General features: G+C 42.0%; 1 protein-coding gene across 2 annotated transcripts in view; it reads right to left on the bottom strand.

The window, feature by feature from the left end:
* Positions 1 to 676: 676 nt before the first annotated feature.
* TBC1D9B (TBC1 domain family member 9B) overlaps positions 677 to 12,711 on the bottom strand; it is a 38,202-nt gene continuing 26,167 nt past the window's right edge. The window contains exons 13-22 of one of the 2 annotated variants that reach the window (XM_056865332.1): positions 11,583 to 11,712; positions 10,880 to 10,978; positions 9,767 to 9,835; positions 7,828 to 8,065; positions 6,616 to 6,681; positions 6,177 to 6,248; positions 5,741 to 5,791; positions 4,183 to 4,236; positions 2,233 to 2,339; positions 677 to 1,431 (exon numbers count right to left, since the gene is read on the bottom strand). In XM_056865332.1, coding sequence (XP_056721310.1) covers positions 739 to 1,431; positions 2,233 to 2,339; positions 4,183 to 4,236; positions 5,741 to 5,791; positions 6,177 to 6,248; positions 6,616 to 6,681; positions 7,828 to 8,065; positions 9,767 to 9,835; positions 10,880 to 10,978; positions 11,583 to 11,712 — 1,579 coding nt within the window. In that variant the 3' untranslated portion in view covers positions 677 to 738. The remainder of the gene's footprint in view (positions 1,432 to 2,232; positions 2,340 to 4,182; positions 4,237 to 5,740; positions 5,792 to 6,176; positions 6,249 to 6,615; positions 6,682 to 7,827; positions 8,066 to 9,766; positions 9,836 to 10,879; positions 10,979 to 11,582; positions 11,713 to 12,711) is intronic. The other variant, XM_056865340.1, reaches the window with a different exon arrangement.

Here is a 12,711-nt window from a genome sequence, read left to right as displayed (position 1 = left end):
TTCTTTCTTTCAGCGGAATTAAAAACAAACACTTGGCACTGAAGAATCAAAAGCAGACTAAAAGATGCTAGTATGCATCTCTTTCTGGTAAGATGCCAAAAACCACATGGTACTGGGATGATAATTCACTTGGGATAGAAACCTGCTGTCCCAAGGCAATGGGGCATTCTAACTGCAGGGCGCCAAGAGCCGTGGAATGGACAAAGGACTGCTTTTTATTTAGATTGCTAACAAGCCTATCCCTTAGGCAGGCCAGGGCCTCTGCAGCATTTCGATACATAGCGTTAGGTCACAGGGAGGCAGCAAAAGACACAGAAGGAAGGAATGCAAGCTAGGTTGCCTTTCGTGTGAACAGTTATCAAAGAACCTAAAAGCAAATGAAGGTAGAGCAGAGTGTGACTGAAATCAAGCTCCATTCAAGAAAGGATAGCCAGAGGCGGACATGCATAATTTAAGTGTAGTAACTCTAAGCCACAGAGGCTATTAGGTTCTAATGGCTTTCATGCTCTTGAGAATGTAACACAAGCCCAGCAAGCAAAGGCATCCTCCAGGGAGGTATCTATATTAAATAGTCGTTGTGATAAGCCCCTTACTCAGCTGAAACTACTTTAATTGTTGGGTAATTATAGCTGCTGGTAAAAAACAACAACAACAACCACCACCAAGCCAGGTCCAGGCATCCAACAGGCTTCTAGATCTCCCACTTCTATTACCCAAGCCTTGCTCTTTTTCCTGAGATCAACCTGACACTGAGGAAAGTTCGTAATCGCTAGAGGAACTGTACTGCCTTTCTACTTTCTTTTGCTCCTTGATCTTCTGCATAATGTCATTTTTCTTCTCGAAGTAGTTTACCAGGGCAGTCTCTGTAAGCACCGAGGCCAAGATCTGTTCGAAGGAGATGGACCAGTCCGTGTCGATGGTGCTGCCATATCGTGCGGCCGAACTGCCCGCCTCGCAGCCAACCAGCACTGTATCATCTGCGATATCTTCGCACTGCAAGGAGCCCGTGCTGACCATGGAGTACGAAGACATGGACATATCGTCTTTGGTTTCATCATCCGAAAGCATCTGTATGGGAGATCCTGGACCCTCACCGCCTCCATCAACAAAAGTCTGATTCTCCTGCTGCTGTTTCTCAAGTTGAACATCTCCAGAAGCTTTATTTTCGGTGTTGGCTTGGGGATACCGTTCTACAGTTGAATTCTGACTCTGTTCAGAAGTTGGGGACTCATCTTCACTAGCTGCATCCTGGGAGCTGTTGGCTTTGCAGTCATCAGCTTTCTTTGGAGGCTGGTGGGAGAACTTTTTGCCCACTTCCCCAATGCGTAGGAGAAGGCTGGCCACTGTAGCGATGGCATGGTACAGCTCTTGTTCCACAGGGTCTTCACTGAACATATTGTAAAGGGTCTTGCACAGCTCTATGAATTGTTCCTTTGGGGAAAAAACAACAACAGAGAAGTTGGTTTATTAATCACAGTTAGCCTTAACTGTGCTATGTCTGAGATAAAAATTGTGATAACCTTGGCTTAAATTTGGCTTTTCCCATAGCACTGCCATTTCACATTCCCTAACCAAGTTACTCTTAGTTGTGTTGAATAGTTCAAAATAACATACAACAAAGGGCTCGATATAATTCAAACAACTCAAAATATATTCAAGTGAAAACACATTACACACCAAGACTGTGCAAAAGGACAACAGAACTGAACAAGAAGAGCATACTATAAACAATAGTCATGAGCAGTCACCACCAGAAGAACATACAAAGCCAAATAGCTTCTGGAAAAAGGTCCGTGAACTCAAAAAAGTATATGTGGTTTCGTCTGTATCTTTAGATTCCCTTAAAAGGGTAATGCCAATAGACCGATGGGGACCATCAAAAGTGTTCAGAACTGGATTGAAGGAAGGAACGCAGATCCATGGTACTCAATGCATTTCACCTAAGGCTTCATCAGCCTCAAAGAGTATCTCTAGCTGCCCAATATACTTCAATGAGTATTTAAAAGTTTGAAGAGAGCTCCAAAAAGAGCTAAGTAAATTTTCCAAGGCTTATCAAAATTTGAGTGATAATTAGCAAGTGATAATTAACCAAGATTTGAGTGATAATTAGGAAGCCAAATCTTGATTACACAAAATAACCTTGGTTAAAATAAACCTGGCTTCACATTACGTCTGAGGTGAGCCTAAATGTTAAAGAGACTCAATTTTTGAAATACATTCTCAATTTCCCACCTGACTCATTTTAGGGAGATCCTTGATTGTTTCTTTTTTGGAATCTTTTTCCTTGGCCCACATTCGTAGATGATATCTGTAATCTTGTGGACTGGTACCCTTCTCCTCTGCAAAGAAAATCATGCCATTATATTTATTTGAGACATTTGTATACACTGCCTTTCCCCAATACACTCAGGACGCAATACAAATATTAATATTAAATTTAAATTCATTGTTAAAACAGCTAATTAAAAATATAACAAACACATAATTAAAACAGTTAAGCCAAAGACCATCCAAGCTTCTTCGTAAGTTCTTTCCAATAGTTTTGTGTTAACAGCCTCACTGGAAGGAGCTAAGGGTAGGTGCTTGGGTTAATTTTTCCAAGAGGCTGTTCTATAACCATGGGGCAAAAAGGCTCAGCCCATCACAGACTTTCTCCTTAAGAGCAGAAGGTTTCAGGTTCAATCCCTGGCATCTCCAGTTAAAGAGACTAGGCGAGTAGGTGATGTGAAAGACCCCTGCCTGAGACTCTGGAGAGCCGCTGCCAGTCTGAGTAGACAATACTGACTTTGATGGACCAAGGGTCTGGTTCAGTATAAGGCAGCTTCATGTGTTCATGTGAGCAAGGCCATTTTCTCACAGGTCATTTGCCCTGGGTTTGACAGTGTTAGAAAGTGGTTTTTCCCTCTCTGTTCCCTTCACAGCATTGTGGTACATTCGTGCACCTCCCAGGGTTTCAAGAGCTTTTCTCCGATCTTCCTAACCCTGCTTTGCTGTGAAGTTTTGGGAAAGATCACAGAAAAAGCCTTGATAGCTGCTGAGTGTGTGGAAAAGTTTGGGTTTGCCTGGTCTTGCCTAGCCGGCAGCAATTATACCTGACGCAGTCCTGCAGTGGCCATGTCCTCCCCACTGCTACCTGTGGGGCTTTTCTTGTTTTAATCATCAATTGAATACTGTTATAACACTGTAACAATCTGTGTATCAGGTTCTCTGAATTCCCAACTTTAATTTTGAAAAACTTACAGATTTATAAAAGGAAAGACATATCTCCACAAGGAAAGGGGCTAGAGACTTACTTTTACAAAAGATGAAAGCTGGGAATTCAGAGGCACACAAATTGTTATCTCAGTACAGTGACAGACAACTGCAGGATTTTGCAGGACTGAAACTATGGAGAAAATCTGATGTGTGGAAGCCTTTTTCCTGCTACACTGTATGGCAGCAGCAACGTAGCAACTACAAAAGCCTGTCCCTGTGTGCAAAACACCCAAGAGGATTTTGAGGAGACCCTGGTGTGTAGGGTAACATAATTTTCCACATGAAATATCAGGAGAGATGGTCCTTCATATATGTAGGCTCCAGGGTATGAAGGCCTTTTAAGATAAGCATCAGCACTTTAACTTGGATCCATAAACAAAGAGGCAGTCACTGAAGGGACTTCAGGGCTGGTGTAATGTGGTCCAGGTGTGTAAAGACAGACAGTACAAGGGATGCTGCATTTGGCACCAGCTGAAATGTCCAGGTTATCTTCTAGGGCAACCCCATGTACTATGTCAAGGTTACTGTATTAACCACGGGTATCTACTATGAGGAACTGTAAGAATATGCATATTCTTTAGTGATGATGACCTTTATACAGATGTCTGGGTTTCTTCTGGTCAAGGGCCTGCTCCTTTTAGAAATTTCACCCATCATGGCCTAAATGAAATAATGTTTAGCATTCTGCATAGTAATGGCAGCTGCAAACAAAATGTTTTGTGGCTTGGAAGAGAGTTACATCCCCTCCAATTGGCCAAATGTGACATTGTTGAGAGAACTGTTAACACTCACTGTTCTAGTTCAGGCACTTTACCCTCTGCAGTATATTCAAGCCTAATAACCTGGCCAGGCTGAAAATGGTTGCATGAGTGACAAGCAAGGAAATAAGCAGGGTGCAATCTGTCAGCACCAGGAAAGCATTTTCACCTTGTTCTTTAGAGGTCCTCTCTCTTGATGTTTTGTCTTCCTGCACTGCTGTTTCTAAAAAGAGACAACAAAACAGTAAACGCTATATTTAGAGCACAGCATGAAACAGGAAAACACAACGTCTATCCTAACAGGCACACAGTAAAGTGCATTTAACATAACTGGAACAAATGGTGTGTAAAGATGTACCTCACCGGAGCAGTGAGTCTTCTGTGGGAGCAACCCACTGGATATGGTCGATTCCACACAGGGGTGATTCTCCAGTTCCCAATTTTATCTCATTGCCGGTGCAAATGTAAAAGCATTCACGTCAGTGTGAAGCCTCTACACAAGGCAACACCATGTTCTTTTCCACCCCACCTGCCATTTCTTTCTTTCCTTTGCCTCCAACAGGCTCTTTGCTGGCTTTTGTAAAACGTTGATTGTGGATGTATTGAGATAGTGTTTTAACACTGCTGCAATATCTTTATATTACTGATTATTTTAAAAAACCCTAACAAAGAACCCACTGGCAGTGGCAAAATGGCACCAGACACGGCACTGGATATGGGTAGGTAGCTGCACAAAACCACACCTTCTCAATCCATACTTTCCAGCAACCAACTTTTGATATAACCTTTTAGGAAACACTGCACCAAAGCAGGTTTGGATAAATGACACCTAAAAATAAAACCACCATGTTGTGAGATAGTTGGCCATTTATGCATGGCTGTTTCCTCGCAGTCACCCTGCCAACTACTTTGGGGCTTTGCTTTGATTATGCTTGCATTTTCCAACCATCAGAGGTCGCCTCGCTCTCCCCATGGGTTTCCCCCGCGTTTTCTGGATGTTGGCTAAACATGAATCCAGAAAATGCGGGTGAAACGTGTGGGGAAAGCGAAGCGACCTCTGGCATTTGGAAAATGCAAGCATAATCAAAGCAAAGCTCCAAAGAAGTCTGCGGGATGACCATGAGGAAACAGCCATGCATAAATGGCCAGTTATCTCTGTCCCCATTGTCTGGTAATCAGAGATATACTATCTCTATTATGCTATGCTTGAGAGCTTGTCAGGTGCACCTGGCTATTCTTGGAAGCAAAAGGCTGGACAAGGTAGATCTTGCATTTAAGACAATTCATAGCCAGTTGAAAAAGTACCAAGGAAAGATTTAGAAGAAGGAACTCCAATGCAGGCACAGGTTTGACAGGGAAGGATTAAAACAAAGCAAAACACTGAAGCAGTATATGTTTCAGTGCACAAGAGGGCCATGTATACAGGCAGTGGTTGATTTTGCCCATTTGCAGGTTAGCACCTGCAGAAGACCCTGCTCCTTTTCTACATTAGGGCCTGAGCAGTGAATTTAAAATTAGTGAATATGGAATTTGATGAATAATAATCAAATGTATCTAAGATGTCATATATGAAGAAAATAAAACATTGCACCTAGCTGCTCTGTATCAGAAATGGCACAGAAAAATGGCACTAGGCAATTTAATTCTATATGGCTTTCACAACATTTGGAAGGCAGGTAATCATAGCACGCAGTGGGGTCACTGTCGTACAAGCAATTCAGACTAACCTTGAGAATCACATTGCAGGAAGAGATCCAGTTCTGAGACAAAAGGAGATACTGCAGAAGAAAAGATGTGAGAGAAAGAAAGAGAAATGGGGTTTGAAAGTAGGGAAGAAATCTAAGGCATAACAAGAGAGTGATCTGACAGCAAGAGAAATAATGAGGGGAGCAAAGAAGGAAACAAGATTCAACAAGATCTAAACAAGAGCCCGAGATCATAGGAAAAGCAGTTTGCTGAAAAGAACAAGCAGCATTAGGCTTCTGCTAACCATACATCACATATTGGGCTAAAGAAGCTCTCTAGCCATTAGGTCATGACAAATGCAAGACCCTTGCTGGGATACCCTCCTGCTGTGGAGGGTAACCACGACAACCACTGAGAGCAGCTTCACACCATTTATTGTGCCCAGGTCCTCAGTCAGGTGAGAACAACTGTTATTACCTTCTGCAGTTTTATCATCTGTGAAGTAATTTGTAGCCTCCAGAGCAGACTCAGCTTCTTCTGGACTCAGAGCTATACAAAGGGAAGTGGGAAAAAAATTAATAAGGCCAACCCTTTGTTGTGATTTGTTATTTACATTATGCCTTTTGCTTTATCAGATGAACTCAAGGCACCTTAAACACACTTAAGCTCTAGGGACTCAGGGCCAAACTAGACGTTATGGTCCCCATGGGTCCGACCTGTTGATGCCCTAACATCTAGTTTGGCCATTAGAGATTCTCTCAGGTAGTGTGCTGACGAATTTCCTCCAAGTAATAGGACTTCAATGGGAGCATCCTTCAATAACAGCATATAATTGGGCTTGTATAAACATTTCGTACCATGATGGTTCTGGAGCAAGAGAGATTAATTAGGTGAGGTGATATAAAAAAACACCCACCTGGAGGTAAATGCAGTTTGTAAAGGAGTTTTAATTTTTCTGTCAAATCGCCATGATACATTCCACCTGTTCAGAATGGAGATCAAGAGAAAAGAACAAGCATTATCGAACGTGCTAGTGGCAACTTTTTCCTGGCCTTTACCTGCTGCCTGGCATACAGAAGTTTAGCAGGTGAGACTTCTATGAATTCATTGCCATGTCATATTCCTACAAGTGTGCACAGAACCTGCTTTTATGTTTTCCCTCAAAACAGCTGTATGAAGAAGGTCAATGCAGCAGAGGAGCTCAAGGCCCGCTACCCTCCTGCTCAGGGCAGAGCTATAGCCCAGTTACAGATCCAGAGACGCTAGATGGGAAGAACACAAAAGAAGGTAGTCGTCCTGTGGGGTGTGCATGGCCAGACACGAACACCATGGGAAGAGGCTACCTAGCAGTCTCAGCTCCTCTTCTAGAGAGGAAGGGCTGCTGCTGGGACTGTGTGGGCCTGGCAGGCTGAGGCTGGAATAAGAGTGTGGGTCCCAGTCCTGGGACAGGCCCTTAAGACTATGGTAGAGCAGAGCTGAGGGTGGTCAGTGATGCATAGGTGTGAAGAGAGAGTGGAGATGATGGAGCATGCGGGAATGAAGGAAACTGCCTGTACAAGTTTGTAAACAAGGCCAGGTGGCCCGAATAAAGTGAAAGTTCTCCTAACAATGTGAGTGTGGTGTATCCTTTGGGTAGAAGAAGGTCGGCCCATGGAGGGGGCCAACCATCACCCTGTTTGCTGAGGGCTCCAACCCCACAGGTGAGTATAATAAACCCGCTCGCCTTCACAGTCAATATTGTAATTTTACTGATGGGGACTGAGGCTGAAAGATGTATGTGTTCATTTGGAAGCAGAATCTGAACCCAGACTTCCTAAAACGTTTGTTCACTAGACTACACTAGTTCAAACTTCCATTAACCAGATTTAGGTCCTACACAAACAATGATAAGCCCTAAGGAGCTTTAACCACTAATTCTGTATAGAAGACCACGAGAATTGCCACTCCTTGTTTTTTTCCTTACTCAACAATGAGGAGCAAATGAGATTGCATTTCCCATTCTTCCCAAGCTTTTTATAAGGTCCTTCCAAATGCAACTCCTGCCACTGTCTCATCACTGACCAGTGAGTAGGGGAGGACAAAAATATCTGCTTCCACATTTAACATAATCTTTAGAAAAGCCACATACTCATCCCTGTTGCAAACTCCTTGAAGTTAATGAGTGCATCTTTGTTCTCATCCAGGAGGCGGAACATCCTTTCTGCCAGCACTGGTGTATGGAGGCCACAAGACCAAGGTGTAAGGGAAGCAAACAACTCTCTGAATTGCTCTATGTTGATGCGGTACTGCTCTAAGTAGGGCAGGCTCTGGTCTCGTTGGGAAGCAGCAGTGCAATTTCCCCAGTAACAGCTCATAAGGTGTTTTGCCTGTGAAGAAAAGGGGTGACGAGGTCAGGCACTAGAGCAACAAATTCCAGCCTTCAACCTTGGATGTATCTAGAGCTCTTAGGGGGAAGAACAAAGCACTAGCAACTCCAAACAGAAGGCGGCTTTGAGTTTTATGTTATTTGTTTACTTTTGTGTTTTTCTGGTTTGGCACAACTTTAGCTCAACTCTGCAAAATGAAGAAGACACCAGATAAAAAACCGGAGAGAAATCAATCACTATGACAAGAACCACCACCAGCCTGGGGAGCCGACTGAAATACTTCAGTGCAGAGCTTGTGAGTAAATGTCATTTTACTGAGAGCTCTGCAGCCCTTGAAACCTCCAAGGAAGACGGCATCGTATCAGTATCACTGAATGCCTTTGGCAAGTAGAGAGCTAAAATAAACTAATACTAATGCTGTAGCTATCACTTACGATTCCAACTATAAGGATTATATTCAATTTACCAGATGTCTTCTGTAAGGTCCTGGCTGCCAGCTTCCAAACTCCACAGAACAAAAATAAAAACATAAAACTAGTTGTCCATACAAGATTGGCTATGGCACTGCTCTAAGTTACTCCATTCCTGCTCATCAGTCTGCAGAGAAGTCTACAATTTTAACACGTCTCCTTTGACTAATGACCCTAACCCAACTGTGTCCATGTAAATAAACAGTAACCACCCCAATCAGCTGGTTGGTGGGGAGACAGGTCACATTTCCTTATCCCACCCCAAAATTCTGTGCTCTCTCTCCCCCCCCTCAAAATAGCTGATAGGTGCAAGTTCTGCTTTCTGAAGTAGGTGTCCCTTGTGCAATGTTCACTGTCAGATCACCAACATATGTGGTTCTTCATCAAAGCAGAGAAGATAATCAAAAGACTGCTCCCATATATTTATAGCCCCCAGCTAGATCAGAGCGACTGACTATTATTTGATGTATTTATTTTGTTTTACAAAATTTATATACCGCTGTTCTGCCCTCATAAGGGCCACTAAAGTGGCCAACACATTAAACATACATAATAAAATCACATTTTAAAATCATTAAACCTAACAAAACACATCATTAAACAATTAAATCAAGAGCTAAAATAAATATGAAAACATTTAAAAAAACACAATTAAAACATTGTGCAGGATAAAGGGATCACTGAGTGAATGCCAAACAGAACAAAAAAAGTCTCCACCCACTGGCAGAAGGTGGCAACAGAAGGACGCAGATAAGTCTGGGGAGAGTTCCAGAATTTTCAGGCCACAACCAAGAAGGCTCTCTCCTGGGTTGCCACCTGCCTAACCCTCAGAAGGAGTTAATTCCATTCTCTCCCCCAAAATCCTGTATCTACTTTTGGACAATAACACTTGCTTTTAAAGCAAGTAACATTTTGTACGAGCTGGTGTATACGAATATTTCACACTTGCTCATCCATCTCGTGCACCCTTCTTCAAGACAAAAACAGTATACATCTATGTACAGCTCCCCCTATCCTGAAAACTCAGGACAGGAAAACCAAAGCAAAATCAGCAACACAAAGAAAAATTGTACCCTATCAATTAAATGTCCCAGTTCTTCCACACTTTGGACGTGAGGGAACCAAACACCACTGCAAACAGCTAACAAGCACTCAAGACAAATCTGCCGTGGGCTAAAGCTGCACAACAGTTAATGATAGCTTACAAGATAATATTTTAAATGTCTCTTACCTTAAATACTACATAAAGGTCTTCTAATTCCTGCATTGAAAACCCAATATCACCAGATACAGCTCGGACCTACAGAGAGGCATGAAAACAATGATTTTTAAAAATTCTATTAGTTGTGAAAGTCACATTCAACAACAGGAAACTACCAAGCACAACAAAATGTCTTTCAAGGCCTGGGGACTTGACCGGAGAAAGGAAAGAGTGTATAATGATTTTGAGCAGAATATAAAAGTCTGCATCAAGGGAATTATTGATCTCTAAGACAGGAAGATGCAGAAGGAAAAAAAGGCAACAACAAAAAAAATCTGATGACAGCTAGAGAAGAATAGCTCTATTCCCTTGAACTCAGCAGGTAAACACAGCAAAAAGCTAGCCAAACACACTAAATGCATTTCCTGCTCTCTGTGCCTGTAATTGGAAGTGGGAACAGGAAATATGTCAACCTTGTCTTCCTTTCAGCTTTTATCTCTTTAATCCACTCAGTGTCAAACATCTACAAGGGCAGTGGAGACATCTGCCAGAGACATCTGATGCTATCTGGAGGAAAAGAACACTGCCACAAAACAAATAATAGAAAAAAAGCTGCAGCGAAAAGATGTGAAAGCTACTCTTCCCTAGAGATCACTAGGCAGAACAGCCCTGATGATGAGAAAGGTCAGTTTCTCTTGTTGCTGCCACCTCAACACCCCCTCCCAGTCACTCAATGGGGAAGAAAGAAGTGAAAAGAAGAGAGCTAACTAGTAGGGTTTTGTGGCAAGAGCTGACAAGGCTTCCTTTCTGGCAAAAATCACAACGGTCAGCATCACAACGGTCAGCTCTTCTCATCTGCTTCCAATCCCAACTTGTTATGGCAGCTGCTCAGATCTGCAGATGTAAGCTGAAATCGCCCCTTGCAATTCTTTAATTTGCCTCAAACCAGATCAGCCACAGAATAATTCTCTCTATAAGGGCCAGAGCAATATGACATGGTGACATGTCAACTGGGTTTCTTAGCTGTTATTTCTTTCTTTGGAGTTTTACCTCACTATCCTCAAGATTCAGAGTGGGTAAAGAATTAGGAAAACATGATCAAGACACTTAATATACATATTTAAACAACTGGGTTCCACTTACCACACTCCTCTTGGCTGTGTCCTCCAAAGAATGGATTACCTTCAATCTCTGCTTAAAGCGCACCTGCTCAATATCATCTGCCTTCAAATGGCTGAATTTCTATAGTCAGAAAAGTAGATCAGGTTCATCTTTACAGTCACAGCAATCAATGACATACTGCATGCATTCAATGGCCCACTGGAAATTGGCAGATGGTTAACTAAGGCAACTGGTGTCACTGAGGAAGAAGAAAACTGTGTATGGAGTAACTGATGACCAACTAAGGACCCCAAACTTTGTCTGGAAGCCATGGGCACAAACAATGGGGAGCAAGGAGGAAAGAAGGTGGTGAGTTAGTAGCAATTCAATTCGAATCACCCCCTGAACACCAAATGGGGCAGGCACAGAGAAATTTTGCTTCTGTAGCACTTGCCATACATACACATTTCAGAAAAAGAAGACTCAAAACTAACAGGAAGCTTTAAAAGAAAGTCAAGGGGAAACAGAGGAGTTATAATGGCAGCAATCCCACTTAATAAATTAATTAATACACTAAGGTGATTAACCAATCCTAAACTTAATCAGCTGGAGGAAGAACCCATATCCTGAATGTGTGCATGCTTCAAACTTACACTGAAGACAGTGCTTTGGAGTAACAAATGATGCAAGACCAGACCTTTAAGCAGAAAATATCATACGAATTTAAAAATAAACAGCTCCAGACCTCATAGGCAGTTTTTATAAGTTCAAAGATATCGATTTGCACTGGTGGCTCATCTCCACTTGTCAATAAGGCATGGAGATGTGGGATAGGTGGAGAAACACTATGTCGATTAACTACATTATCCAGGTACCTACAGGAAAATCAAGAATGAAAACAGAATCTTGGATTAGTCTATAATCGGACAATTAGGGCTAGAAGAGTCAACACAATTCTGAATAGTTTACATTTTTCTACCAAGCCTGTCTAATTCCACTGATGATGTATTCTCCCAAGAACTATCAGTTTTAGAATTCATCCTTTATGAATAAACTTTGACTAACTGCAGTTCCTTCAAATTATATTTATTTTAATTTCTACACCTTCTTTCTCATTGGAACTTAAGTATGATACACCTTTTCAGTCAATCAATAAACCAACTATAAAATTTAACATTTGAATGATAACAATATTTGAATCTAACAGCAAAGATTTCTTGTAAAACACAACTATACAGTCAATCAGCAAACAGATTACAAAATATGGTAACATTTGAGTTTAACAGTAAAGATTCCCAGTAGAACAAACATAATGCAGTGGGACTGGGATTGAAGAACTGGAAGACAAAACACGTATCTCTAAAAGAGGTTACCTCCTGAGTTGATCCATTACATAATAGTTCTACTTCTCTACAAGAATAGCCTTCTGAACCCAAGTCAGTGAGAGACAACTGGACCCTATCAAAACTGGGGTACCCCATGTCATTCAGGGTCTCAGCCTTCCTGATCAACATTACTTCCATCTTGTCAGTATTCAGTTTCAGCTTGGTCATCCTTAGTCATTCAACTACAGAAGTCTTAGTGGACTGCTGTAGGAGGTGGGAAAGTTCGGTTCTGCTAATGGATCCTGCGCCAGTCAGTGCAGAGATCTCTGCAGATCCATTAACAACAAATCTCTCTGCACTGACTTCCTATGCCAGTACACTCCACAAATACATTGAAGTGCAGTTTTTTGAAGAATTAGGTTTATTATCCTTGTAACATATGTAGTTTCTTCCTACTAAACAACCAACACTGGAGAGGTAAGTAACTTCAGTCGCTAGTCAGAGTGAGGAAGGAAGAGTTAATAGCAATCATTAACAAAACCTTTGCAA

This window comes from Euleptes europaea, chromosome 1, assembly GCF_029931775.1.
Source record: "Euleptes europaea isolate rEulEur1 chromosome 1, rEulEur1.hap1, whole genome shotgun sequence".
Lineage (NCBI taxonomy): Eukaryota > Metazoa > Chordata > Lepidosauria > Squamata > Sphaerodactylidae > Euleptes > Euleptes europaea.
The sequence above is the reverse complement of the archived record's forward strand: the minus strand, read 5'-3'. Positions and strand labels throughout refer to the sequence as shown.